At 40.5% G+C, this 25,882-nt stretch overlaps 1 protein-coding gene across 4 annotated transcripts in view; it reads left to right on the forward strand.

Annotated features, from left to right (window-relative positions):
- The window catches only part of dgkg (diacylglycerol kinase, gamma), a 62,552-nt gene extending 45,661 nt beyond the window's left edge, over positions 1–16,891 (forward strand). For all 4 annotated transcript variants that reach the window (XM_072444999.1, XM_072445001.1, XM_072445000.1 and 1 more), the window contains 4 exons: positions 387–588; positions 14,269–14,389; positions 16,022–16,082; positions 16,368–16,891. In XM_072444999.1, the coding sequence (XP_072301100.1) occupies positions 387–588; positions 14,269–14,389; positions 16,022–16,082; positions 16,368–16,466 (483 nt within the window). In that variant the 3' untranslated portion in view covers positions 16,467–16,891. The remainder of the gene's footprint in view (positions 1–386; positions 589–14,268; positions 14,390–16,021; positions 16,083–16,367) is intronic.
- Positions 16,892–25,882: the final 8,991 nt, after the last annotated feature.

Below are 25,882 nucleotides of genomic sequence, written 5' to 3' on the forward strand. Positions count from 1 at the left end.
ATCCAAACCACTTTATGGATTTTATCTTGTGCTTTCATTTTTCCGTCACAAAAATATACAACATCAGTGGCAGTTTTATGATATTAAAAGTTTGGGCTATTTATAGGACATCTTTATTCTGTCCACACGGCTCTGAAACTCAGTCACCTGGTTGTATAAAACACTCAGAAAATGCATTTTAACAGTAAACGTTCTGTTCTTTGCATGCCTGTTGTTGTCTTTTTGTCTCATACATATCAAACATAATAGAATAATTCGTTTTACTTTAAAAACAAGCTTTCACAATGTCAACTGTAGTAAAGTGTTAATATCTGTTTTCAATCGCAAACCTCCGTTAAGTACAATAAATGCTTTAAACCACATATTTTTCTCGTGTTTCTCCTCAGTGTGACGGGATCATCCTGGACCTCAGTAACACGTCTTTGGAGGGCATTGCAGTCCTCAACATTCCCAGCATGCACGGCGGCTCTAACCTGTGGGGCGAATCGAAGAAGAGGAGAAACTACAACCGAATGAGTAAGAAGGTGCCCGACCGGATGCCGTCCAGCACCGTCACTGACGCCAAAGAGCTCAAGTTCTGTGTTCAAGGTGAGTGAAAGAAGCTCAAGAGGTTATATAAACGGATACATATCGCATTGAGATCAAACAAAACACAAATGTACTACGTGTTGATTTTGTTGACTCTTACACTTAAATCCAACAAAAGCAAATGAATTCAAAACATTCATATTTCATTATTGCGTAACCAAAATTCTGGGTCACCACTTCTCTGCAATGTGCGCTTGTTCTGACTTCATTCCTCTCTGGTTGGCTGTTTCCATGGAGATCACAGAGCAAAGAAGGAGAGCAATCTGAAACTGAATATATATACGATAGTTTGAATCATATAAGTGGGGTGAGTCATGTGTGTGACTGCAGCCGGTTCATACCTGTGTCAACGCTTCATCAAGAGCAATGTGACGATATCCAATCAAATCGTGATCTTATCCTGTGACGATCTGCTATTTTGATGAGATCAGTCGTATTCAGATTCAGTGCTTTTCGGTTGAATGCAGCTTCTTACATCCCAGTCACTCCTCATATTGGCCTGTTATGCTCTGAGTGATTGGCAGCTGGCTTTAACCAATCACAATCAAGTGTGAACTCTCTGAGGCAGCAGATAGCTTTCGTTGCCTCTTAATGGGCCATAAAAACAGCATAAATCATAATAAAATCAAAAACATTATATTAATTGTAGGGACAGGTAGAGCTGAGATAATGTTCTCGATTTTATTATGATTTATGCATTTTTATCGTACAAAAACTGCATAAATCTATAATAATATGATAATAATATGATTTATGTGTCATATAATATTGCCTTTAGAGAAGTTTGAAAGAGTTATATTTTTTTAGCTTTGTAAGTAGAAGGGTACAAATGTCTAACTCACCCACAGCCTGTTTTATAACCTGAAACTGGAGTTCTAAGGTGAAGGATTTTCACAATGGGGAAAAAACATGGATTTTACCTCACCAACTTCAGGTATGAATTATTTTTACCAGTCACTTGCGGTGAAGTTCAGGGCGAGTGAGGCCCTGACTCTTTCCCAGTCAGATTTACAAATGCGAATGAACCCAAAAGAGCACCTTAAACATAGTTTGATTGACAACAGATAATGAGTTATGCCATATATCTCATTTCAGCATTCTTTACACAAACATGTGACACATATTTTAACACACACATTTAATTCCAATTCCACATCTAGTTCAAGCCAAAATAAATACAAGTTTATGGTCTTACCGTTACATTTTGCTAGCGCCACGGTCCACGGGCTCAGGAGCCTTGAGTCAGCCGAGTCAACTTTTACTGCTGTTTTATAATGAATCTGCGAGACTAAACACGTTTCAGGAATACAATTCATACATTATCCAGAATATGGACAGAGCATATCCTCAGAGTGTTTTAATCGTTATAAACAAGGGACGAATGTGATGAATTATACTGTGCACGGAGCGGCAGAGCAAGGCGCTGCAGCCCCTCCTCCCTATATCTGAACGGGGGCATGTGAAAATAGTGATATTCTTGATTAAAAAAATATTGTTCCATATTGGATTCAAAGGGAAATGGCGTTTATAAAACATACCAGATGACAAATAATATTTATTATATTTTATAATTATGTTATTTTCCCCAAAAAATTGACGTCACTGCTCATTACGTAGCACTGCTCATAGTTATTCATTGTACAACTTTAAAGTAACTACATTCTTATCCCCAAATGCAACAGCAACCCTCATGTTAACAGCAAAAAATACACAAATATGATCCAAAATAAATCCAATTCAGTGTCTACATAGCCAATTATGTGTCAGTAAAAGCAAGTGGTTTGGAGCTAAGGTCAGACTTTAGATGAATGAATGGAACAATTTTAAACGTTTACTTTTATATGGGATGATTATATTGCATTGTTTTTTGTTCAGGACATTGCTATTGAAAGCCATTTTTATTTGTTCTTATTGAAAAAAAAACAATAAAACTGATGTTTATGTGATCGAACATCAGATTATATATATATTTTTGCCATATCACCGATACCCCCAATATAGGCCTTTCGGCATTGACCTGTCCACAACGAGAAGCTTTGGGTTGAGCGCAGCCCTTTTTGGCTCCATTCATGTAAACTATTTGCCCAGTCCTGACTCTTGACCTGAATCTGGTTATAATCCTTTTGTAGTCTCTTAAAGGACAACACACTGCTCTCTTCTGAAGGGATTGTCTTTATCTCATTACACACTTTGATAAACAAGAACAACTTAACTCCCTGTGCACTAAATAGTTCTGCATACAATGGCTTGCAAAAGTATTTTTAGCCCTGGAGCCACATTTTGGCACGCCACAACCACAAGCTTAAATAGATTGTATTGGCATTTATTTTGTGAAAGAGCAACACAAAGAGGCACACAATCGTGAAGTGGAAGGAAAAAATATTCATGATTTCAAGATTTCCAAAAAAAATTAAAAACCTTAAAAGTACAGTATGCAAAATTATTCAACTTCCCTGAGTCAATACTTTGTGGAACCATCTTGAAGTTTGTCTCTTCCAGCGTTTCTCACCTACACACTGACATTTTTGCCCATTCTTCTTTGCAAAGCAGCTCAAGCTCAGTCAGATTTGATGGAGAACTTTTGTGAACAGCAGTTTTTAGCTCTTGCCACAGATTCTCATTAGGATTTAAGTCTGGACTTTGACTGGGCCATTCTAACACATGAATATGATTGTTTTAAACTGTTCCTTTGTAGCTCTGGCTTTGTGTTTAGGGTCATTGTCCTGCTAACCCAGTCTTAAGTCTTTTGCAGACATATTTGGCTCCATCCATCTTCCCATCAGCTCTGAGCAGCTTCCCTGTCCCTGCTGAAGAAAAGCAGCCCCACACCCTGAGGCTGCACCATCTTTTGTGACTGTGGGATGGTGTGTTCAGAGTCATGTGCCGTGTTAGTTTTCTGCCTCTCAAACATTTTGCTTTAGACCAAAAAGTTCAATTTTGGTCTCCTCAGACCAGAGCGCCTTCTCTACACTTCCCTTACCTGTCTGGTGTGTTCTTTGGACTTCATGATGCCGTTTGCTCCTCAATGTTCTCTTAACACATTTCTGTGACCTCCACAGAACAGCTGCATTTATACTGAGATTAGATTACACACAAGTGGACTTTATTTAATCATTAGGTCAACATTCAATCTTTCAGCAATCATCAGGCAACTTCTGATACCAACAATTTGAACTCAAGGAAAATGGACTGAATACTTTTTGTAGCTGCACTTTTCAGTTTTTGTTTTTAATCTTGTTTTATACTCATGTATAATTTTCCTAACCTTGCCAGCAAGATGAATTCTCACAATGCTTGTGAGTTTAAAATATCACAAACTCTTGAGACTGCATCTTGTTAGGTTCCTGATCTGTTTGCGGTCCACACCAGCGGTTTAACGGACCAATCACATTTAGGCCTTTAGGGCCCACAGGCCGCAATGTGTTTTGGGTGGAGTCAAAACAAACAAACAAACAAACAAACAATTTTAGGAGGATACAGACTTTGTTGTTGTTTTTCAAAAATGTGCACAAAATGGTGCTTTGTACATTTGTGAATGACAAAGATTTTTATTTTTCTGCTTCTTCCACCAATCTGTGAGGTATTTTTTATGGACCCGACAGCTTTTGGCGAAAGACTTTCCAGGCTGATTCATGTGAAAAACTCAATTCAGAGTGAGACACAGCTCAATCTGGCGGGAGCCAGGTTATAATTTTCCTTCCACCTCACAATTGTGTGCCACTTTGTGTTGCTCTTTCACAAAAAATGCCGATACAATTTATTTAAGCTTGTGGTTGCGACGTACCAGGGGTACGAACACTTTTGCAAGCCACCATACATTTACCATGAAGCTGTGTACAGTATGTATATACAACTAGTTAGCATTTAGCATAGTAAAATTAGCTTCTCCTGCTATTTAAAACAAGACTCAAATGTGTGTATAAATATTGTCTCTCTGCTCTGGCATATCCCTGTGCTACTGTGGATATCGTGCATGCACATCGTAAGTGTAATTGTTTATGGCAGTAAGCTTTCTCTGGAACAATAAACAAAATCTTTCCAATCTATTTAGCACAGATAATGTAATCAGGCAGAGTGAAAGAAGCCTGAGGCATTTTAGACTGTAGTGTCCTGGCTTTTGTTCCAAAACGACAGACAGACACATGCAGAGGCGCTCAGGATTAACATAAACTATATACAATAACATATCTAATCTACAGTGTCATCAATGCAAGCAGGCCAGAAGCATTTTAAACACATGTTATACGCAGATATTGTATTTGCCATTGATCCTTTTTCACCAGTGGCTATTTGGAACATGGCCTTAAAAAACTGAGCATATGCAGTCAACTGTGCATCTCAAAAAGTCAATAAAGATACAATACTGGGGCATGTTAAGAAAAGCCAATAAATAAATGAATACAACCTTTGCAAAATAGCCTGTGCAACCGCTCTATGAATCCAATATTAACATGTGTCCATTTTCTGATATATATATAATAATAATAATAATAATAATAATAATAATAACTTTTATTTATATAGCGCTTTTCAGTGACCCAAAGACGCTGAACATAATAAAAAAGGGGGGGTATTTACAGACAGGGGGGGACAACACGTACAATACACATTAATATACAGATAAAATGAACAAGACAGAAGAAGTAGAGAGAAAAAGATGGGGATGTAACAGGGGGTAGAAGTGTAGGCAATGGGGTAGAGGAGGCTAGGGGTAGGGGAGGTCATAGGCTTGGGTGAAGAGGTATGTTTTTAGGCGGGATTTGAATGTTGTGAGTGAGGGAGAGTGGCGGACAGGTTGGGGGAGGGAGTTCCAGAGTCGGGGTGCTGTTCGGGAGAATGCTCTGTCGCCAAAAGTTTTGAGTCGGGATGTTGGTGCAGTCAGGGTGAGAGAGGAGGAGGATCGGAGAGCTCGGGAGGGGCGGTGGGGGATGAGGAGGTCAGACAGGTAGGGGGGGGCAAGGTGGTGAAGAGCTTTGAAGGTGAGGAGGAGTATTTTAAAGTTTATGCGCTGCTTGATGGGGAGCCAGTGGAGAGAGCGGAGAACGGGAGTGATGTGATCACGGGACCGGGTGTGGGTGAGGAGGCGGGCAGCGGAGTTTTGGACCATTTGGAGTCTATGGAGGGAATGGGAGGAGATGCCAGTGAGGAGGGAGTTGCAGTAGTCGAGGCGGGAGGAGATGAAGGCATGGATGAGGGATTCAGCAGCGGGGAGGGTGAGGCAGTGTCGGATTTTGGCGATGCGGCGGAGGTGGAAGTATGAGGTCTTGACAATGTGGCTGACATGGGGAGTGAAGGAGAGGGTGGGGTCCATGATGACTCCGAGATTGCGTACCAGGGTAGAGGGGGTGATGGTCGAGGTGTCGATGCTGAGTGAAAAGGGACCAGTTTTATTGAGAGTGGATTTGGTGCCAATGAGGAGGAGCTCTGTTTTGTCACTGTTCAGTTTGAGGAAGTTGAGAGTGAGCCATGATTTTATTGTAGAGATGCAGGTTTCGATGTGGCTGAGGGGAGGGTTTTGGGTGGATTTGGTGGTGAGGTATATCTGGGTGTCGTCAGCGTAGCAGTGAAAGTCCAGGTTGAGTTGGCGGAGGATGTGACCAAGGGGGAAGATGTAGCAGATGAAGAGGAGGGGGCCGAGGACTGAGCCCTGGGGGACCCCCTGCGTTACTGGGGAGAGGGTGGATGAGTGACCGGAGAGGGAAATGAACTCTTGCCTGTTGGTGAGGTAGGATGTGAGCCAGTCAAGTGCAGAGCCCTCAACACCCAGTTGGCGCAGCCTTTGTAGGAGGATGGAATGGTTTATAGTGTCAAAGGCTGCGCTGAGTTCTAGTAGTAACAGGATGTTGAGGGCCCCGGAGTCTGCAGAGGTGAGGAGATCGTTGAGTACTTTGACCAGGGCTGTTTCAGTGCTGTGAAGTGGGCGGAAGCCAGATTGGAGGGGTTCATAGAGGTTGTTTGACTGGAGGTGGGTGTGAAGTTGGGCGGCGACGATGCGTTCCAGTGTTTTTGAGAGGAACGGCAGGTTGGAGATGGGGCGGTAGTTGGAGAGGTTGGCGGAGTCTCGGGTGGGTTTTTTGAGGATGGGGGTGATGGAGGCCAGTTTGTAGATGGAAGGAACATGGCCGAGGGATAAAGACTGGTTGAAGAGGGTGGTGAGATGGGGGATGAGAGCAGGGAGGCAGGCCTTGGTTAGAGTCGTTGGGAGGGGGTCGAGAGAGCAGGTGGTGGTTTTGGAAGCGGTGATGAGGTCTATGATATGAGAGGAGTTAACAGAGGAGAAGGTGGTGAGGGCAGGGAAGGGTGGGTGGTCAGGGAGCGGAGGGGGGGCAGGGGTGGGGGTGGTGATGGAGTTAATGGAGACGGTAGTCATGGAGCTGTTGATTTTGGAAATTTTGTCATTGAAGGCAAGGAGGAAAGAGTTGCAGAGGTCAGGGGAGGAGGGTGGAGTGATGTCCGGTGGCACACAAATGATGCGTGTAAGCACTAGCATTACAATCCAGATTCAGGTGCTGACTACAACAGACGACCTGACATTTTCCACATTCATTCACCAAGAAGAAAAGAGTTCAAATAAAAAGAAATTGTACACTTTCGAGCAGGACAATCTGACCATGAATAAAATATAAACAAAACCATGACCATGTTTTATGCAGCAATGAAGAGTTGATCAGGCCAGATTTTGCTTGTTTGCTTGGAACAGATAGCCGTCCTGGATGTTTGGGGAAACTTGAAAATGCAGCGTGTTAACAGGAAGAGGATTTACGTAGAGAACTGATGACCACCTATTTAAGCTTATCAGTGCTGCATCTCTCTCCTCCCATGTTTGTTTCCTCTTTGCTTCAGCATTTCTCAATCTTCCTCCTGATATAAATAAGCTAATTAGCGTTAGGAGTGTTGTGGACTTGTTCTTGGCCCAGGACATGTTGAAACATCCTCCGTAAAAGCCTCTGTTGTCTGTAAGTGTGGTCCTCTGCTGCTCAGACCACTGTGTTTTCCTATTGTGCTTAGTCCAGGCCACAAACCATGTTCGACTAGAGTTTGGGAAGTCTCAGAAAAGCATAACAAAATATTAGAACTAGCAGGAACATGTCATTGTAAGTTTATATATTCATCTCTATATACATATACAAGTCAACTTCAGTGTTATTCACTTTCACTAGTCCATTCTGCCTTGGAGTACACTGGGGGACAAATGTGTGTTTGAGTGTAAACGGGACAATGGATGGAAAGTAGCCGGAGGCTGACTGGCGTGTTAACGTGCCAGTTTCTCATGTATGTTCATAAACATGCACTGCCTCCACCAAAATAAACAGATTCTTAGTTGGAGTCTACTCAGGTGTACATTTAGTTCTGTCTCTGATCACAGTGTTTCTTTTGAAAATACTCATATATAGTGCCACTCTATGTCTGTTCAATTACATTCTCACTACACCCTAATATTTTAATTAGTTTCCCTCTTTGGACATAGCCCCTGCCGCCTACATCATTAAGTTGTGACACATGCCTCAAAGATGACTATTTTTAAGCACCCAAGACTAACAGAAAACTGCAGACTAAAATTGCTTTGGATCACTCCCGCTGTTAAGTGCAGCTTGAAATAGATCTAATATGTAGATGATCTCAGGGCACATGGTGAGAGAGAATTCACCTTCCAGTCAGACTTTAACTGAAAGTTAATGAATGGCAGCATTTGGGATTCTGGAGCTTTCTGTTACTGTAAGTACCATTAGACTATGGCTTCACCTTGATTTAAATGTATATATGGACCTTAATAACAACTCTTTTCATCTTTTTGATCACATTATATAGCATTAGATAGAACGATAACACATTTTTAGTCAGTGTATTTTTTTGAACAATGAACTATGACAATGAACTATAACCCCTTGTTCTGTCAAAACCTGTCAATTAGTGACTTATCAACCAGGGAAAGAATCCAGAGATGGCAAAAGTTACATTTTGCCGTATCAACATTTTTTTTTAGAGTGAACGCACAGTCCAGTGTACTTTTTGTGAGAGTACAAAGTCTGTACAAAAGCTGGGTGTTGCAATAGGAAATGCATCAGGTAAATACTATGCTGCTTCAATATATCACAGCTCATGAAGGTTAAAGAAGGTTTTGGTATACTTTATTGCCTCTGTAAGTAAAACTGTCCTCTACATTTGACTCATCCCTCATACGTATTAGAAGAGGGCAGGTTTACTTCCAAAGAGAAAAGCACATTTTGCGGTGTGAAATCCTTGTGGCCATTTGTGTCTTGACAGTAGCAGCTCGAGCGGAAATGCAGTGATATGTGTGCGGTATGTTTACAACAGTTCCATAACATATTGTTCCTTGTCATTGGCCCAAGTGCTCTCCCTTGTGCCCCCGGCCTGTGTTTGGGGCAGGAGAGGTGAGGTGGGCTCCCGTTTTGACCATCTGCCACAGGGCTGTCCACACCGAGACAATAAACCGTCCGGCCAGAAAGAGCGAGGGAGGGCCGTGGGCGAAGGAAGGACACTCAGATATGCCTGCTAATAATTATAGCCCAACACCTCTTACGCAAATATACAGCATCTACACTTGGATTCTTAGCTCATCTGATATTTTAAATAACTCAGTGCATAAAGTGGAAGGTACAAACCTCTATAGTTGTCCTCTCAAGCTGTGATGTTGTGCTAACATTGGCTTATTGTGGAAGTCATACTAGTGCAGCCCAACTGGATGCTCATCTTACAACAGCTTCTAGTTTTACTTTTGTATTTCAGTCTATTATCAGTGTATTATCATTACGAATGGTTTTATATTTAAAAACACAATGGATTAACAAGATCTATCTATCTATCCATGCTGACATTATTTTTAACAAAATGACTTAGTTAGTTGTAGTGGATATCAAATCTTTCATATCAAAACATTTGCATTGGCCAAAAGGTAATTTATTATTCCTTAAAAACTGTGCCGTCACTACACATCATTTACTTTTCACGTTAAAAATAAATAAGTGACGTTTCAGCTAAAATAAGAACCATTAATTGCACCTGAATAATAACAAAAAAAAATGGTGTCAGTTTGAAATTCAACATGAGTAATTCTATAATTCATTTTACAACATGCATTTTTCATTATTTGTGAATTTGACACAAATCTTTACCCGTTACAGCGTGAATCGTTTAAGGTCTCAAACATGTTTTAATTGACTGTACATCGACAACGGTCAAAAGAGTGCGCGCGGCAGTCACAATCGGAGCTGCCCTGCTGTTTGGCAGCGCTGTAACCATCCCATCCCATGATGCACTGCACCGTGGTCGGCTTATGTAAGAGGCTGTTCTGGTCTATTCTTAGCTCTACCTCGCTGAGAAAGTAACAGCGCTGGTTGCCTGAGAGTCAAAAGCGCGCAGATCCGATGAGGCGGGACTCAGTGAGGTGCAAACAGCGCAGTGGGCTACTGTGCCATCAGGCGCTCGTACCAGGACACGGGCAGGATGGCATGCCCAAATTTGGATTGAGGAAGTAGACCGTCTGCTTACCTGTGTACGAGTGGGACTAAGTCTTTACACCTGAAAGAATATATGTGAAGTACAAACCTTCTACAAAACTTCTAAAGTGTTACTCAAATGATGTGTTTATTTGTGTCTCTTGGCATCGGTTTATCACTAGAATAATCCCATGCGTCCGTTATTGATTCAGCCATAAAATGAATCCTTTGCACAGTATTTCATTTGGTGCTGGAGCCAGACCACATTTCTAATAAATTCACGTTGACCACAGAACATAAAAGGAATTCTTTGGAAAATGAATTGAAAACACACACGTTTGTACTTTTGAAGCATATGTATAAAACGATTGTAACTGAAAATGATTAGGACTGATAAGTAAAAATAGAAATTACATGTTTTTGAAGTTTAAATTTTGAGATAACGATGGTTGGCCCATTATTATTTAGTTACATTTTAGTTTTCTGTTGGTGAAGGGGCAGAAAAACAGAATGGGTTTTTATCATGCTTCTGTTAAGACATGAGTTTAATCCAATATTGTGAATATAATGGCATGTGGAAGAATATACTGAATATACGAATATACTTAGAAAGAAGAAGAAAAAGCACAAATTTCGAATTTTAACATTATTATTTCAAAAAGACACAATTTTAACACATCCAAACAGACTCGCAAAAAATAAATTCAGTACATTTCTCTTCAGCTTGACACAACACAAGACTTTTACATCCCCATCTGTCATCATACACTGTCTCCATCACTCCTCCCAACTGCCCTCTGCTTTTTAATGGACGCCAAATCCTATTACCATGATTTCCTGGAAGGCCTGGGAAAGTGGGGGTCACATATGGTGAATATGTGTAGTAGTGGTTCATGGGGTCTTAAGACAGCATCTGACGTAGGTGAACATCTGACCCTCTGAGTGTCTGTGACGGGGGGGGGGCTTATGTAACTATGATTCACTGTTGTGTTCAGATCAAAGCTAGAGATATCGAGGGCCCCATTAGGTAAAAAGGCAAAGAGTTGTTGGAACTTTTCTGGTGAGGGCTCCACCACCTGCTCGTCTGCTTACCTGTTCTCTCACTTCTGTACCTACTTGTGTGTTATAACACTGAAATTTACCCACTGTGTTGACTAATAAAAGCTTATCTTATCTTAGTCTCCATGGAAATGTTGTAACTTTGCCTGGAATGTTCCATAGTATGGCATTAAACTGAATTATCTTGCAGTTACTCAATTACAGGTGTTTGTATTACTCAAAATACCATGTAAAAATGTGCATTCTTACTCCAACTTAGGACTTGGGCTGGTGGCATCACCTGCTTGTTCCCATGGAGATAAAAATAAATGTATTGCCATACTTTTTGATTAACTGCCACAATCTGCAGTAGAACTGTTATGCCTTTGTTGCATGTTTATTTATTGTGTTTTTCATATAGATTTTAACCAGGAGATTCGCTATTTATCATTTAAAACAAAATATTTTTTCCTTTTCTGGACTGACATTTGCTTTCAAATTGTCTTCTGAAATTTTAAAAGAGGCAGTAAGTCAGACACAGTAAGTGCATTCCCACGTCGCACAAAATGGCACTACTTTTTAAATGCCAAATGCACATTTTCTTTTTTAAAGATTTTGTTGCCCGCAGGCTTTATTGACAGGAAAGCACGGAGTGAAACGGGGGATGAGAGAGAAGGGAGGGCATGCAGTAAACTGTTGTAGTCGGGAATTGAACTCACAACACTGTGGCCAGCTGCACTCGGGCATATGTGCACTGTGCCTTAATCACTCGACCACCGGGCAGCACGCCCAATGCACAGTTTCAACAAAATTGTCCTTCAAAAATGTTTTAAGCATTTGAGTAGTTGGAATAAAAGCAGTTAGTAGTTTGAAGCTGTTTGTTCTTGTTTCGGCTTTGCTGTGTTGCATCAGGTTCATGTCATCTGAAACAAAGACAGCAGAGTGAGTGAGGTCTGACAAGATTGGGAAATTATGAACATTGTTTACTCCACAGCAGACAGAGCGCTCGCCCTGTCACCACTGCAGGGCGAGTGCAGGCCTGTCACCCGGGCGATGGTCGCACTGGTCCTGTGGCTGCCCCTGTTTATTCTCTGTCAGACACACTTGTTCAGACCTGGTGTTGGAAGAAGTACTCTATTTTCTTACTTAAATCAAAGTACAAATACATGAGCAAAATAAATACTCCAATTAAAGTAAAAGTGTCACATAAAATATTCTACTTAAGTAAAAATATTGAAGTGAAAACTGTACTTTTGGAGTAAAAAAGTCAAAGTATTTCATGTACATTTTGAGAACTATTAGAGATGATTGTGCTGATTTGGGGTCAACAGTAGTGGCTGAATTGTCAGTCGTTAACCCAAAACCTTTAGGCAGAATGTCACCATGAACGTGTTAAAAAATAAACCTCAAACTATAAGAAAATGCAGTGAATTAACAGAAAAAAAATACAGAAAACTACTAATTACAATACTTTTACTTTTGTGCTTTGTTACTTTCCAGATCTGCTCGTGCTTTACTTCAAAATCGCTCACATTTGCAATTAAAAAGAAAGTTGATGTGAATATGATCTTTGTTATATTGGGCCCAAAAATATATGATTTCAAACCAACATGCTGAGGTTGAATGGGCACAAAATGCTTTCATTTTTGTGAAACAAAGTCAGTTCTTTGTGAAAGTTCCCTCTTGCATAGCAGGTTTGCAGATTAACAGTGTAACCGACACCAACGCAGATGTATAAGTGAGTATGAGAATTGATTTTGACAGCTCACAAATTATCGGACCAGCTGTGGAGATGAAATGTTTCTCACTATCGTTTTTGATAATTAGTTTTACTGAGCAAAACCAGAAAAGCCATAAAAAATACCCAAGCTAGTGTCTCAGTATTCTGGAATTACTGTATGTACATGATTTATTTGTAGTTTTATAGAAAATCACACAAACACACACTGAATTACATAATCTTTTCCATGACTCACGACTAAACAGATAATGTTTTTGTTTCATTCATTAGAATTGCTTGCATGCTGTATTTACAGAAATGCCCTGAAGTACAAGGAACACCAGAGAATCCTTTAAGGCATCAGTGAGTCATTTATCAGTCCACAGGGAAAAGCAGGAGACAAACAGAAAAGACGGGTTTGGTTTGGAAGTTACAGTACTGTTTGTTTTCACCATAAATACATGCAGTATACTATATATGTACTTTTAACACATCCTCTATAGCTTAAACAGTTAAGCGTTTTGAATGATTTAAAGTACTTGTGACAAATACATGGAACACACAGTTTTATAAATAGCATAGAAAGCAAACGTGACATAAATCAAAAATTACATCAAATACACAAATATGTATTAAACAATAATAATGAAGTGATAAATTCTCTTAAAGAAAAAGAACCTAAATGATAATGTGTGACCTGTCAGGATTACTGACTTAGAATGTGTAAATAGGAATCACTGGTGTATATTATTGCTTACATAAGATTTTAAATTAAAGGTGACACATTATGTTAAATCGAGCTTTTCAACCAGGTTTTTAACCATTTAGTCCAAGTTGTATTTCAGTTGATTTGTGCGTGTTTTCACCTTTGCCCTAGCTCCGCCCACTGCTCTCTATTCACTTGCGATTATTCAAAACATTCGGGTCAGACATTCAGCAGTATCCATGGATTTCAGAATGAGCATGACCATTGTTATAGTGTCAATTTAAAACTGAATATTGTATCTTTTGAACAGGAAAACGTCCTCAAAATGTTGCATGAATAAAAACAGGTCTGAAAATCTGCTGCTTTCTTCTGTCAATCGACCTGTTTAGTTTTAGATCATTATTGCAGTTTGTGAGTAAATGTAAAGTTGTGCTCTACATATGGACAGATTACAGTTCCCACCGTGTGAGATTTCAGACAAAAAATAGACTTAATTGAATAAACGCAATTACTTAATTACAGGTGTTTTTATAGCGCTGAAAAAACTTGAACGACACACACTCTTGCTGTGAATGAGCTTTGTTTCTCCACAAGCTTGACTGATCCATCTCCATGGAGAGCGTTCTAAAGTTGTGCCTAACTTTCCATCGCCGCGGAGAGATGCAGGACTCTTGTGCGGTGCTGCTTTAATAAGAAATACCTCTAAATAAAGCTCTATACGTCCTCTTGTGAAAGGTGTTTTGGTGTTGTTTTGCCAGACCTCAGTGACACTCTGCTGGAGGTGGTGGGTCTGGAGGGGGCCATAGAGATGGGACAGATCTACACTGGACTGAAGAGCGCGGGACGGAGACTGGCCCAGTGCTCCAGTGTCACCATCAGGTCAGCCCTCTTTCCCTTCTCTTCTCTGTCCTCTAAAATATGCATGAAAATAGGAGGAAAAGTATTCCTAAAGTGCCCCGTGTCCTCAAAAAACTAACGCTGAATTATAAATGTCAATATACAACATGGCTGACCTGTTCGGCACAACGAAAACAAGTCAAAACAATGCCGGCTTCTTCTCGCTTGTGACATTAGAGGTGCACCGCGTGACTCTCTTTAGACGGAGGGCCCACCATCTGCTGGGCGTTAATGTTTTGCCGTATGTCATAAAGCGTATCTGTCACCGTGGCGACTGGCAGGTGACGCCGCCAGACCAAGGTACATCAGATCTGCGGACTGCATGTTTTGAGTTCAGAAATGACAACAGCCGTAGTGGAATAACTGAAAGACGGTCTGGATCTCCATGGAGACGAGCAGGTGGCAGGCTCTCCGGCGGAAGATTGCACAGTGCATCGTTCAGGTTTGAGTCGCAAAAATCAAATGGCTAAGGTCGCAGTTATTAAGGCAACAGCATGTTCTCTTTGCAAACAAAACATGCTTATTTAGACCTACATACAGTGAGAGTGTATGAGAGTCTTATATTAGTTTGAGTACTTTATATTTCAGTCCCTCAAAAGCCCCTGGATGAGTCTAATAAATATTTTCCCAATATCCTTCAGCCCTTACAATGGTATAAACAACAGCTTCTTTGACTGCATGTGGCTCATTTTCCAAGAACTGAGCTGAAGAGTATTTTGTAATCATTGTCCCAAACACTGTTGCTCTAGCTGCCAGGGGCGAGAACAGGGGCCCTAAACTAACTTCTGACTGCGTGTGTGTACAGTAGCAGAGAGTTTGAACAGTGGGGGCCTGTCTGGGAATGAGTCTGAAGGGAACAAAGGGTGCAGTGTGTGACCCTGTCCTGGGACAGTGTGAACGGCCTCCACTGCCTCTGAGGTGTGTGTGATCTGACCTTCACAACCTCTTCTCTCTCTCTCCCTCTTTCTCCACTCTCCTCTCTCTCTCTCTCTCTCTCTCTCTCTCTCTCTCCCTCTTTCTCCACTCTCCTCTCTCTCTCTCTCTCTCTCTCTCCCTCTCTCTCTCTCTCTCTCTCTCTCCCTCTCTCTCTCTCTCTCTCTCTCTTTCCTCTTCCTCTCTCACCACTATCTCCCTTTCTCTCTCTCCTCTCTCTCTCCCTATCTCTCTCTCCTCTGTCTCTTACTCTCCCTTTATCTCTCTTCTCTCTCTCCCATTCTCCCTCTTTCTCTCCTCTCTCTTTCTCCCTCTCTACCCCCTGCTCTCTCTCTCTCTCTCTCTCTCTCTCTCTCTGTCTTCTCTGCCTCTCTTTCTCTCTCTCTTCTCTCTTTCTCCCTCTCTACCCCCTGCTCTCTCTCTCTCTCTCTCTCTCTGTCTTCTCTGCCTCTCTTTCTCTCTTTCTCCCTCTCTACTCCCTGCTCTCTCCTCTCTCTCTCTCTCTCTCTCTCTCTCTCTCTCTCTCTCTCTCTCGCTCTCTCTCTCTCTCTCTGTCTCCTCTGCCTCCCTTTCTCTCTCCTCTCTTGGCCTCACTCTCGCTCTCTCCCCTTCCCCCTTGCTCTGTCTCCTCTCTGTGCCTCTCTCCCTCCTCCCTCTCTCTCTCTCCCTCCCCCCTCACAGGACGTCCCGTCGACTGCCAATGCAGATTGATGGTGAGCCCTGGATGCAGCCACCATGTACAGTAAGTGTGCATCATAAAGCAGGACAATTACAATGTGTTAAACATTAACCATCGACAAACTTTATATTTTCATTCCTAAACATTTAAATAACTGTATTTATTAATGCATTTATTTTTAATCAACAATGAATCTGCATAATTGTGACTAGTCGACTATTAAAATGAGAGTTATCATATTTATTTTGTTATGTTATTGTTATCTGGACTATACAGAAAAATAATAAATACTGTCTTTTACAAGTATGGAGGTAAATCCTAATTATGATGTTCTATTTCTTCTTCCAGATTCGAATCACACACAAGAACCAGGTCCCGATGCTCTTGGGCCCACCTCAGAAGACCCCCTTTTTCTTCTTCAAAAAACGCAATCGGAGCCGCGACTAAACGCCGCAGCCCATATACTGAAAACACAATATGCACACTCACATCGTTTTTGCATATAGGCAGCTCCCTAAGATGAGGTATGTCAGAAACACATTGATTTCTTTGGATTTCAAAAACGACCAAAAATCAGGACTCTCAAAACGACCAAGACTCTTCGACCAAGCCCTGTGGACGCATCGTATTTATCATCACGGATTTAAAACCCCTTGTGGTCAAAATACACCAGTACAGCACTGCCTGACCAATACAACTTTAGATATCGGCATGAACTCCAGGGACAACACCTCAAAATAAAAAGATGCACAGACTTTGATGATGAAAAACGAACGCCGTATTGCCGTAAACATGACTTTGAGTGAGCATTGACATAACCACTTTTCTAAATAAATAATAGAGTTGGTTGTAAAGAGGCAGCACAATCCCCACAAACACAGCTGAGCAGAAGAGCGCCACGGAGAACGCCTCATACATTATTGACTTATTCTGTTTGTCGGCAGTGGGACAACAGCATCGCCGGCCTGAAAAACCTCTAATCGCGAAGAAAAGAAAAAAATCACTCTTTCAAGAATGACTGAGGATGTTATTGGCGATCCTCTGGTCTTACTCGACGAGTATAATTTATCCCGCCGTTCGCCTGACTCAGCTCGCCCGCTTGGTTTGCAGTAATACGAGGTCGTGGATTGAAATAAATCTTCTCCAGAGTGTTACAGTCGGGCCCCCGGGGGTTTTATTTACCAGCGCATTGACAGGAGACCTAAAATTATCTCTCACTTAAAGAGACTGTGTGTGTGTCCCTGTGAAATCCAACGCCTAATAACACTGTCAAACATCACTGTCCCCTCCGCGGCCTGTAACACCCTCATTATTCCTTTCAGTACCAAAAATAGACACGTGGATAAAGAAGGACTTGTATCAAAGAAAACGTCTGTTAAGGGTCCATTAAAAAGAGGCAATAGGTCTCTGTTTGTAATAATGAATGTATCACATGAGTATAATCATGTCCCCAAAATATTACAAATTATATCAAATAAGAATAAGTATATGTATATTTCGGGAAAGTAGGTGTAGCACACATATACTGTACACTTGAATGTGTTTGAATTTATCATTGTTAATGTTAGAGTCTTAGTATAGAAGGTTTGGATCAGTATTCTCACTGTTCGGAGCGGCTACAGTCACTCTCTGGAGGTTTCCACTCATTTTGGGATAATCTGTGATCTGAAAACTGTGATTCAGCGAGCGAAAAGGCAATGTGTCCTTTTACCATATACATAATAGCGTCGCTCTTGTTCTAACGCCAGAAGAACTGTGACGGTCGGCTCTGTGACACTGTGCAAATTGTTTTTAATTATTGCTTTACTTTTTCTCTCTTTTTTTGACATTTTTATTGTTTCAACCTAATTTGTGGAATTCTTCAAACAAATCCAAATCATTGATCGCTATTTATCCGTTAAGAACTTTGTTTGCAGACTAAATCACATGTTTTTGAGACCGAAACGTTTTATTTATTTATTATTGAAATGTCATTTTAAAATTCCAAATATTTTTGTCTTTACATTTTTATACTGTACAAAAATAATAAGAAATATCCAATGTGGGATTAAATGAGTTATATTGCCTTATAGTGTGCTCTACTGAAGCAGGGGTGGGAACATTTAGATAAACATATGCAAAATCTGAATATCGACTATATTGTTTATTGTTTAAAAAAGTGCTGATGCATGAATGAAAAAAAGCGATGTTGCTCTGTGATTAGTTTGACAGACATTTCACATTTGTCTGATAATCAATCCCCAACTAATAAAGAAACAATGTAGTACGTGGGTAAAAGGTCTGGATATTAAATGATATCCATGTCACCCCTATACTGAATGCTTTCATAAATTGACTGCATCCATACTATTTTAAATGACATTCTGGAAACCGTGGAAACCGTGGAGAGTGACTGTACAGAGATCTGATGAGCACCACTGTGGGGTGAGGCCAACATGCTTTGACCCCGGCTCCCTTTAAACCGCACTGGGACCGTCCTCTGATACCCAGGCCCCGGAAAACACATCCAAATCTTTCAGTATTCCAGAGAAAACAACAACATTTCTAAACTATTGTGACATCTACAATCACAACATGTACAAGGCACTTTGTAAAACCATCACTGTGGAAGTAGCTTATGGTTTATTTCCTAGTGGAGCCTGGGTGCAAGAGACGCCAGTGTAAAAAGAGTGCATGTTTACAGTAAATACAGTTATTGAAAGAATAGTTTTAAACCGCTATATTACCAGGTGTATATTTGTTTATAATATTTTATCTTCATCACCGCATGCCTGTTCAAACAAGGAGTGAACAAAACAGTGCGTGTGCATCCACATGATCATTTCTTTGCTTTCTTTGCTGAATCTGATATATTTATTATTCTTTGTTGTGATTATATTTTTTGCTAGCATGGTCACAATCTTGTACAAAAGACGGGGAAAATAAACTGTTTGGTGGAAAAGAGAACGCAAACTCCTCGGCAGTGTTATGTGTCACAACTCGTGTGTTTTACTGTGGGCAATAAGTCGAGCCAGTGCTTTGAGGTGAGAGGTGGCCCTGAAGTCAATAAAGCTGTCCTCGTAAGCTTTGTAATTATCACACTAAGACACGCGACAACACTACTGTATACAGCAATAAAAGGTGGCCTGGTCTGCAGACAGTAGTGAAGTCGAGAAAGAAATGCATGTCTTGTCAATGTAAAGATATGCAGATGTGTCCTTGACTCAGGTGCCTGCTAAAAGAACGTTTCACTTCCCACTAAATGGTAAAGTGAAATGTTTTAGCAAAACTGGTTTCACTTGTTTGGTTTTCTACTTTCTCTTACTCCTAAAATAATCCATGATTCTTAACTTGTGTAAAGCTTCAAGTGCTTACTTACAGTGACGAGGCAAGAGAAGTCCTTGAAAACAGGAAACATGTATCTGCGTGTCATAAATCAAAAGACTGCATTCACACAAAGCACTTGAGGATGAAATAAACGGCCACAGTAGACAGCAAGTAAGACAGTTTGATATGTATTGCCAGTTCAGATGTTTGCCAAGAATCAGCTTTTAAATTTGACAGCAGCTCTAGCTAAAGTACAAGAGTTCAAGTTAATATGCACCAAACTTAAATATTGAGCTTGAGTCTGAGTTATGTGGCTTAAAAATACAAAATGTCTGCATTATACCTCAACAAAAGATCAACTGTGTAATCATCTCTATATGTAAATTATTGTTCTTGTTTTTTAGACCGTGAGAAAAACTTCTGTCCTCTGCTTCTGACCATCTCATGTTGATAAAACTGTGGCACATGCTTCATTTGTAGAAAGAGAAGCGTTTTTCTTTAAATTGACTGAAATTGTAAAATTGACCTAAATGGGCACAATAGATGTTTTTTTAGGTAGAGACTCCAAAAACCTTTCTCCATGGAGGTTATTATTTTGCCAGGAATGTTTTACAAAATGGCAGAGAATAAAGCTCGATGAATAAATGCCACGATAATGGTAACATCCTGATATTCAGCATGATATTCACTCGCAGTTTGACCAGAACCAGCTGTGTTCTGTGTGTAAAAAGAGTGTCAAAACAGCCCTGGCTTTTCATAGTGTATGGTGTTTGGCGCCTAAAGCTCACTCTCCCATTGAAAATGCATTGGAGACAACATTTAGAATAGTATGAGCCTTTAGAATGCACTTAGCAATTTTCTTTAAATCAACTTTGTTTATTTTACTTTTGTATTTGTGCTTCATCCAATGTCCATAATCAGTCACATTGTGAACAAAACCTGATTCAAATTTACTTGTAAAAACCGTCATTAACATTTATTAGCTAAATACAATAATTGTCACTTGATGTGCCCATGCTGACATGCAAACATACTGTATTCCTGCATTCATTGTTGAGTGAAGTATTATTATAGACGAATTATTTTCATAATTCAGTAAACGCAGCTCCTCACGGACACATCTCTCTGGCTTAGCACCAAAAAATGTCATTTCAAGACCTTTCATCAATGACATTTCTCGCCTTGTTGTTGCACATTCTTATTTTCTACTAGAATGTTGTTTTTCCTGCAGTCACAAAATGGCAGCTGCAATTGCTACGGCAACAGTATTCCTGGTTCCTTTAGCTTTATTTTTTACTTTTAGCAATCTCCATGGATGCAAGTAAGTGACTCCACCAAACCAAGTCATTTTTGGGGTGCAATAAAAGAACCTGTAACTAGAGAAATTATAGATGGATAAGTGTCCACTGTGGAACATTCGAGCCTCCACCAGAAAACGTATGGAGCGGCTTTGACGTCATACATGTGTCTGATTAGGACACACCGAGAGACTGCGACATACTAATCCGCTGATTCACTGGTTTCCATCTGTGTCGTCTATACCGTTTGTGGGACAGCTTCCCCCTCCCCCACCACCTCCCCCCAACGCACAAGTACATGTCCTTATCACATTACCTGTCTCAAGTGACATCACAGGCCTATATATTGCAACAAAGGATATACAATTGAATACCACAGATGGAGACTGAAGAGGGAAACGTCAAACTAATGCATTACAACCGTGCGGGAAGCCTGAAGTATGGAAAAGAGATGTTGAATATATTATAGTGTCGGGGTTGACATGTGTACTGCCCCGTGTTGTTCCCTGGGGTAATTTCCAGAGTGTACTTTGAGCTCAGTGAGGGTCAAGGGCACACGCTCCCCCAGCATCATGTGAATGGACAATAAAATAATCAATGTATGAGCCCGACAATCAGCCACCGAAAGCAGTTTTACCATTTAAAAAACAATGGTCAAAATGGGACAGTTATTCGAAACTTAATATGCTTTAAGTCTGCTCGAAAAAGCTCTAAATGTATTTATTTATTGATGCCACTACCTTATGTACTACTTTACTACTTTTTTGTCTGAGCGCTTTTTAATGTGTTTTTCATTATTATTATTATTATGTTTTTATTAATGTTGTTGACTTGTTCAACGTTGTAAAAGTTAAAAAGTACCTTTAAGTACTTTTACTTGTACTTTTACAATCAACATTTAGCAATTAATAATCCACAGATATTGGAAATTTGGAAAAGCAAACGTACAAGTGTGAATGACTTGACTAAAAAGGTGGTTACTCTTGTTTCTTGCATGAATAGTGAAGAGAAGCCATCAGACTGGTGCTGTGATGTGATCAGGCCATTAAAAACCACACTATACTGATGTGCTGCAGTAGGCGCGCCCTGATAGTAACAGAGCCTTTACATTACGGGTCAGATACTGTGTTAGTGACTCACTGATGGCATGAGGAGACAGTGAGGAAATATGTGATGACAATGACAGAACAAACAAAGACTTGGGAGAAGCACCAAGACAACCGCTTTGGATGGGCAAAATAAAAGTACAATGAAGACAAATATAGTTTAAATTATTTTGTTTGCATGTTTGAATTTGTACTTGTTATTAAGAAAGAACGTAGTAAAAAGCAGTAAGTGCAAGACTAACCAGAATAAGATTGATCAAATTGAGATCAAAACTTGAAAACTTGAATGTGAAAGAACAGTTTAATTATGCACTTCATTCACCAATGTTCACTTTTGTCCTTTCGTTAAGTGCTTGTTTCCTGTCACAGAGTCAGTGACCATGAATGAAAGCCATGCAGTAAACTTCATGTAACTTGCAATGTGCGAAAGAAATTGAAATTGAAAACCAGAGAAAACTATTGAGCGATGTACAATGTCAGTCTCCCTTTGGCAGAGCTTCTTGGTCTAAGATAGCAAGGCAGGAATTAACTCCCAAAGCTATTAATAGACAGCAAGCCACGTCTTGTCTCTGTGGATCATCCAACAGCAGGAAAAATGCACCGAACCGACACTTTTTGACAGGTCAAATTAATTGATGATTCATGATAAATGTGTTCAGACCTGTGGAATCACTGTAATTATGGAGATAGTTTTGTCTTTGACTTATACCCAATGGTAACATTTGCCTTTGTAAGGTTTGGACTAGTCTTTTCTAATTGTGGGGCAAATTATAAATAGTCTTTGATAGACACAAAGTATGGATTGTTTTAACCATAAAGATGTTTTTGTTGTTTTTTCCTACAACAACTAATGCATTTTTATCCAACCAACTCTACCAAACTTGTATTATTCACAACAAGCAAATGTATTCACTACTGTAGTACATACCTAACTACTACAATGACATTTAGCATTAACTACTGCAGCCATGACTTATCACTAATCCTTTATATTCATACTGATTGCATAAATAAAGATGTAATTTTTTATTTTTAAATTGTGAGGCGTTTATTCTTGTATTATAAAAAGAGTCTTCAGTTTAGAGTGTTATTTGCTTTATGCCACAGCCTAAAGTGTTACCAACAGGGCCATACTGTTCACTGTCTTCACTCTTCACTCAGAGCAAGTTGGGATTAACCCATTTCGCTGGTCTTACGTCAGAGTGACACTGACCCACAGCGCAGGTGTCAGAGGCCAAGAAAATTAACGTCTTCCAAGGTGGTTTAAATACCCCCGTCCAGCCACAGCCATCCACGCAGAGAGGTATGTGCACACAAGCACGTCTGCATATGGCACCTTTATTTTGGGAAAGAGTAAGAATACCAGCTAAACAATGTGCTCTTTCCACACGCCTCCGAGTGACCACCCACCACAAACACATCCACTGGCTCTGCAGCGTTGTCCTCTGCTTCTAATACAGCCACATTTCACTTCACAGTCCTGTTCAAGATGGTGTAAGATGACACACTTGCATTTCACTTTAAGGAACAACTTCCAATTCCATTTTTTCTGTAACGCCAAAAATCACAACAGCAGATGCCTCGAAGGGCGACAAACTAGGAACATATTGTCACGATTAAAGTAATGACTACTATTACTGATGTCGGGTAATTGTGTTTGCAAAGGATTACACAGGATTATTGTTATTCTTAAACTCACTTTAAACGTCGGCTGACGTCAAAGGTTGAAGGTTAAAGAGTCAACTTAAGTAAGAGAGAACATTTTAGGACGTGTTTTGTACATTTTTGCGGAGACAAATCAATTTCTTAACATTAGCTGCAAATACAATGCACTTATTTCAGCGTTAGAATACAAAAGTGCAAAGCTTTAAAATCAGAAAAAGGTTTTCTGTCAGTGAATAAAAACAAGATTCACAAACTAGGAACTTTCTTCAGTGATAAGGTGCAACATGAAACAACAACTATAGCAAAATATAAAAACATTATTATGAGACATGAATAAAAAAATAACGAATAAAAATATATAATGACACAAAAAATAACTGATACAAAAGTGTATAAACTGTTTTAAAGCGACATATTTCAAAGGTTTTTTTAATTTTTGACTGATGTGTTACTGTGTTACTAAATTGTATTTATACATATTTCAATGAGGTGATAACGGCAAGGCTTATTTATTTAGGACGCCTTTTGACATTAGATTTGATTTGCCTACACACTACGTGACACATTTCAGTATTTGTGAAAGACTTATAGTAACATAGATTATAATGTCTAAGTGCACACGTGACATATTAATGCTCTTCCCTCAATAACCACTCTTATTGACATTCACTGCAAATAGCAAATAAGATAAACCCTAAAGACGAGACAACAAGTGATGAAGGTCATCTATTCTTTAAGCGATATTGAAACCGATCCTTTGGGGACCAGAAATACCCAGGAGAGATTAACCACCCTCTACATAATTATATGGGATTTGGCTGCTAGCATCAGTGACTTTAGCAGTTGGCATGTTACAGATATTTTTCACAGGTTTATGGACCCAGACCCTTCTCTGATGCAGTGAAATAAATTATTATAGCATAGTATACAAGACACAAGCAATCCGTAGCTACAATAAATAAATTCATAAATAAGATAAGAATGTTGAACTTATTATAGCTATAATGTTTTGATTTTGACACTAGTTTTACGCTTCAGTACATTTCCACTTGCGTAGGCCTGGCCCTTCACATGCAGCTCCGCGATGAGAGTTGAAAAAAAAGTGAATGAAGTCCAGCCATTCATAAAAATAGGTCTGTGCCTCGCTGTGATTGGCTGCTGAGAACCATGTATAATTGATGCACTCTGAGAGCCAATTGGCTGCAGTGTAAACAGACAGGCGGTTTGGGCCAATCAGAGGCTGTCTCTGCGCGCAGCTCGAGCCTGGGGAAAACTGGCACGGACCATTAGCCAAAAGCTCAGTCAAGTTTTGTGAGTCGACAGAGGCGCAGCAGTTTATCACCGCGCACCAGTCCCGCTCCGCACAGCCGCGCGACTCTTTTGGATTTAACTTCTGCATTTCTCGGGCCAGTGGACACGGTAGGCTGCAGCATTTTACTGGAACACAAGCTCTGATTTGCGCACTGAAAAAGCCTATATTTTAGTGCTACAGACTTCAAACGAGTGCACGCCATATTTTCATAAAGATGTTTATGCTAAAGCGACCATTCTCGGCCGTGCTATTTTGTAGGAGGATGAGAGCTTTACATCGCTTACAGTGATTTCTCTGACCGGGTCAGCGCGAGGTGTCGCCGCGGTCAGGACATGGATTTTATGAATGGACCAGACGTTTCTTTCCTCCCCGTGTTTCCACACGGATCGAGTTTCACTTCATTGAGAAAAACAAGAGACGGGAGGCGGTGGGGGAAGGGCGTGTGAGGGGAGGAGAGAGGGCCCGTGGGGGGGTCGCCCCCCCGGGGGCCCCTCTGCTGTTTGAAGTGTTAAAGAAGTTTCAAGGAAATCTGTGCGTGCGATCGAAAGCTCCGGGATGACAAGCACCGCAAAGTCTGTTGACTTCACGTTCTGGCAAAGACGACAACAAAGCAACAGTTTTCCTGTAGTTTTCTTTGCGTTAAAGACAGTTGTAGTCGATCTCTGCCCTGCTCCTCAGTGACGCAGTTTGCTCCTAAAAGTGGAAAAGCACTGGCTCTGCTCTTCTTGTGGTCTAATTGGTACAGTGAGCTCTAATGGTATAAACTCTGCGCCTGTAATCATTGCCCAGCAGCGATCCTTTATTCGTCATCCATTATCTGAGAGCAGTGAGTCACTGTGCCGCGCAGAGAGATGCGCGCAACTATTTAGTTGAAAAGCAACTTTTTTCTCTCTGACTTAATGCATCCGTAACGTTGCCCACACTTCAGTTCAGAACAGTTCAAGTTTACATGTTATTTCAGTAGTTTAGTCGTCTCCTGCAGGATGCTGTGGAAAGTAGTGCACACAGATGGTCCGTGCGTGAGGCTTATGTAACCGCGTTATGTGCTGTAAACATGCTGGTGCTGACACATAGTGGCTTTTAGTTTAAAATTGAGGCATCTATTGAATGTTTTTATCATATTCAGATTATCCTAATGCGTCTGTAAATGTGTATCTTTGCTTTATCTACATGGTG

Source organism: Eucyclogobius newberryi, unplaced genomic scaffold (assembly GCF_026437365.1).
Source record: "Eucyclogobius newberryi isolate DKJ021-1_F unplaced genomic scaffold, fEucNew1.0.hap1 SCAF_14, whole genome shotgun sequence".
NCBI classification, from domain to species: Eukaryota; Metazoa; Chordata; class Actinopteri; order Gobiiformes; family Gobiidae; genus Eucyclogobius; species Eucyclogobius newberryi.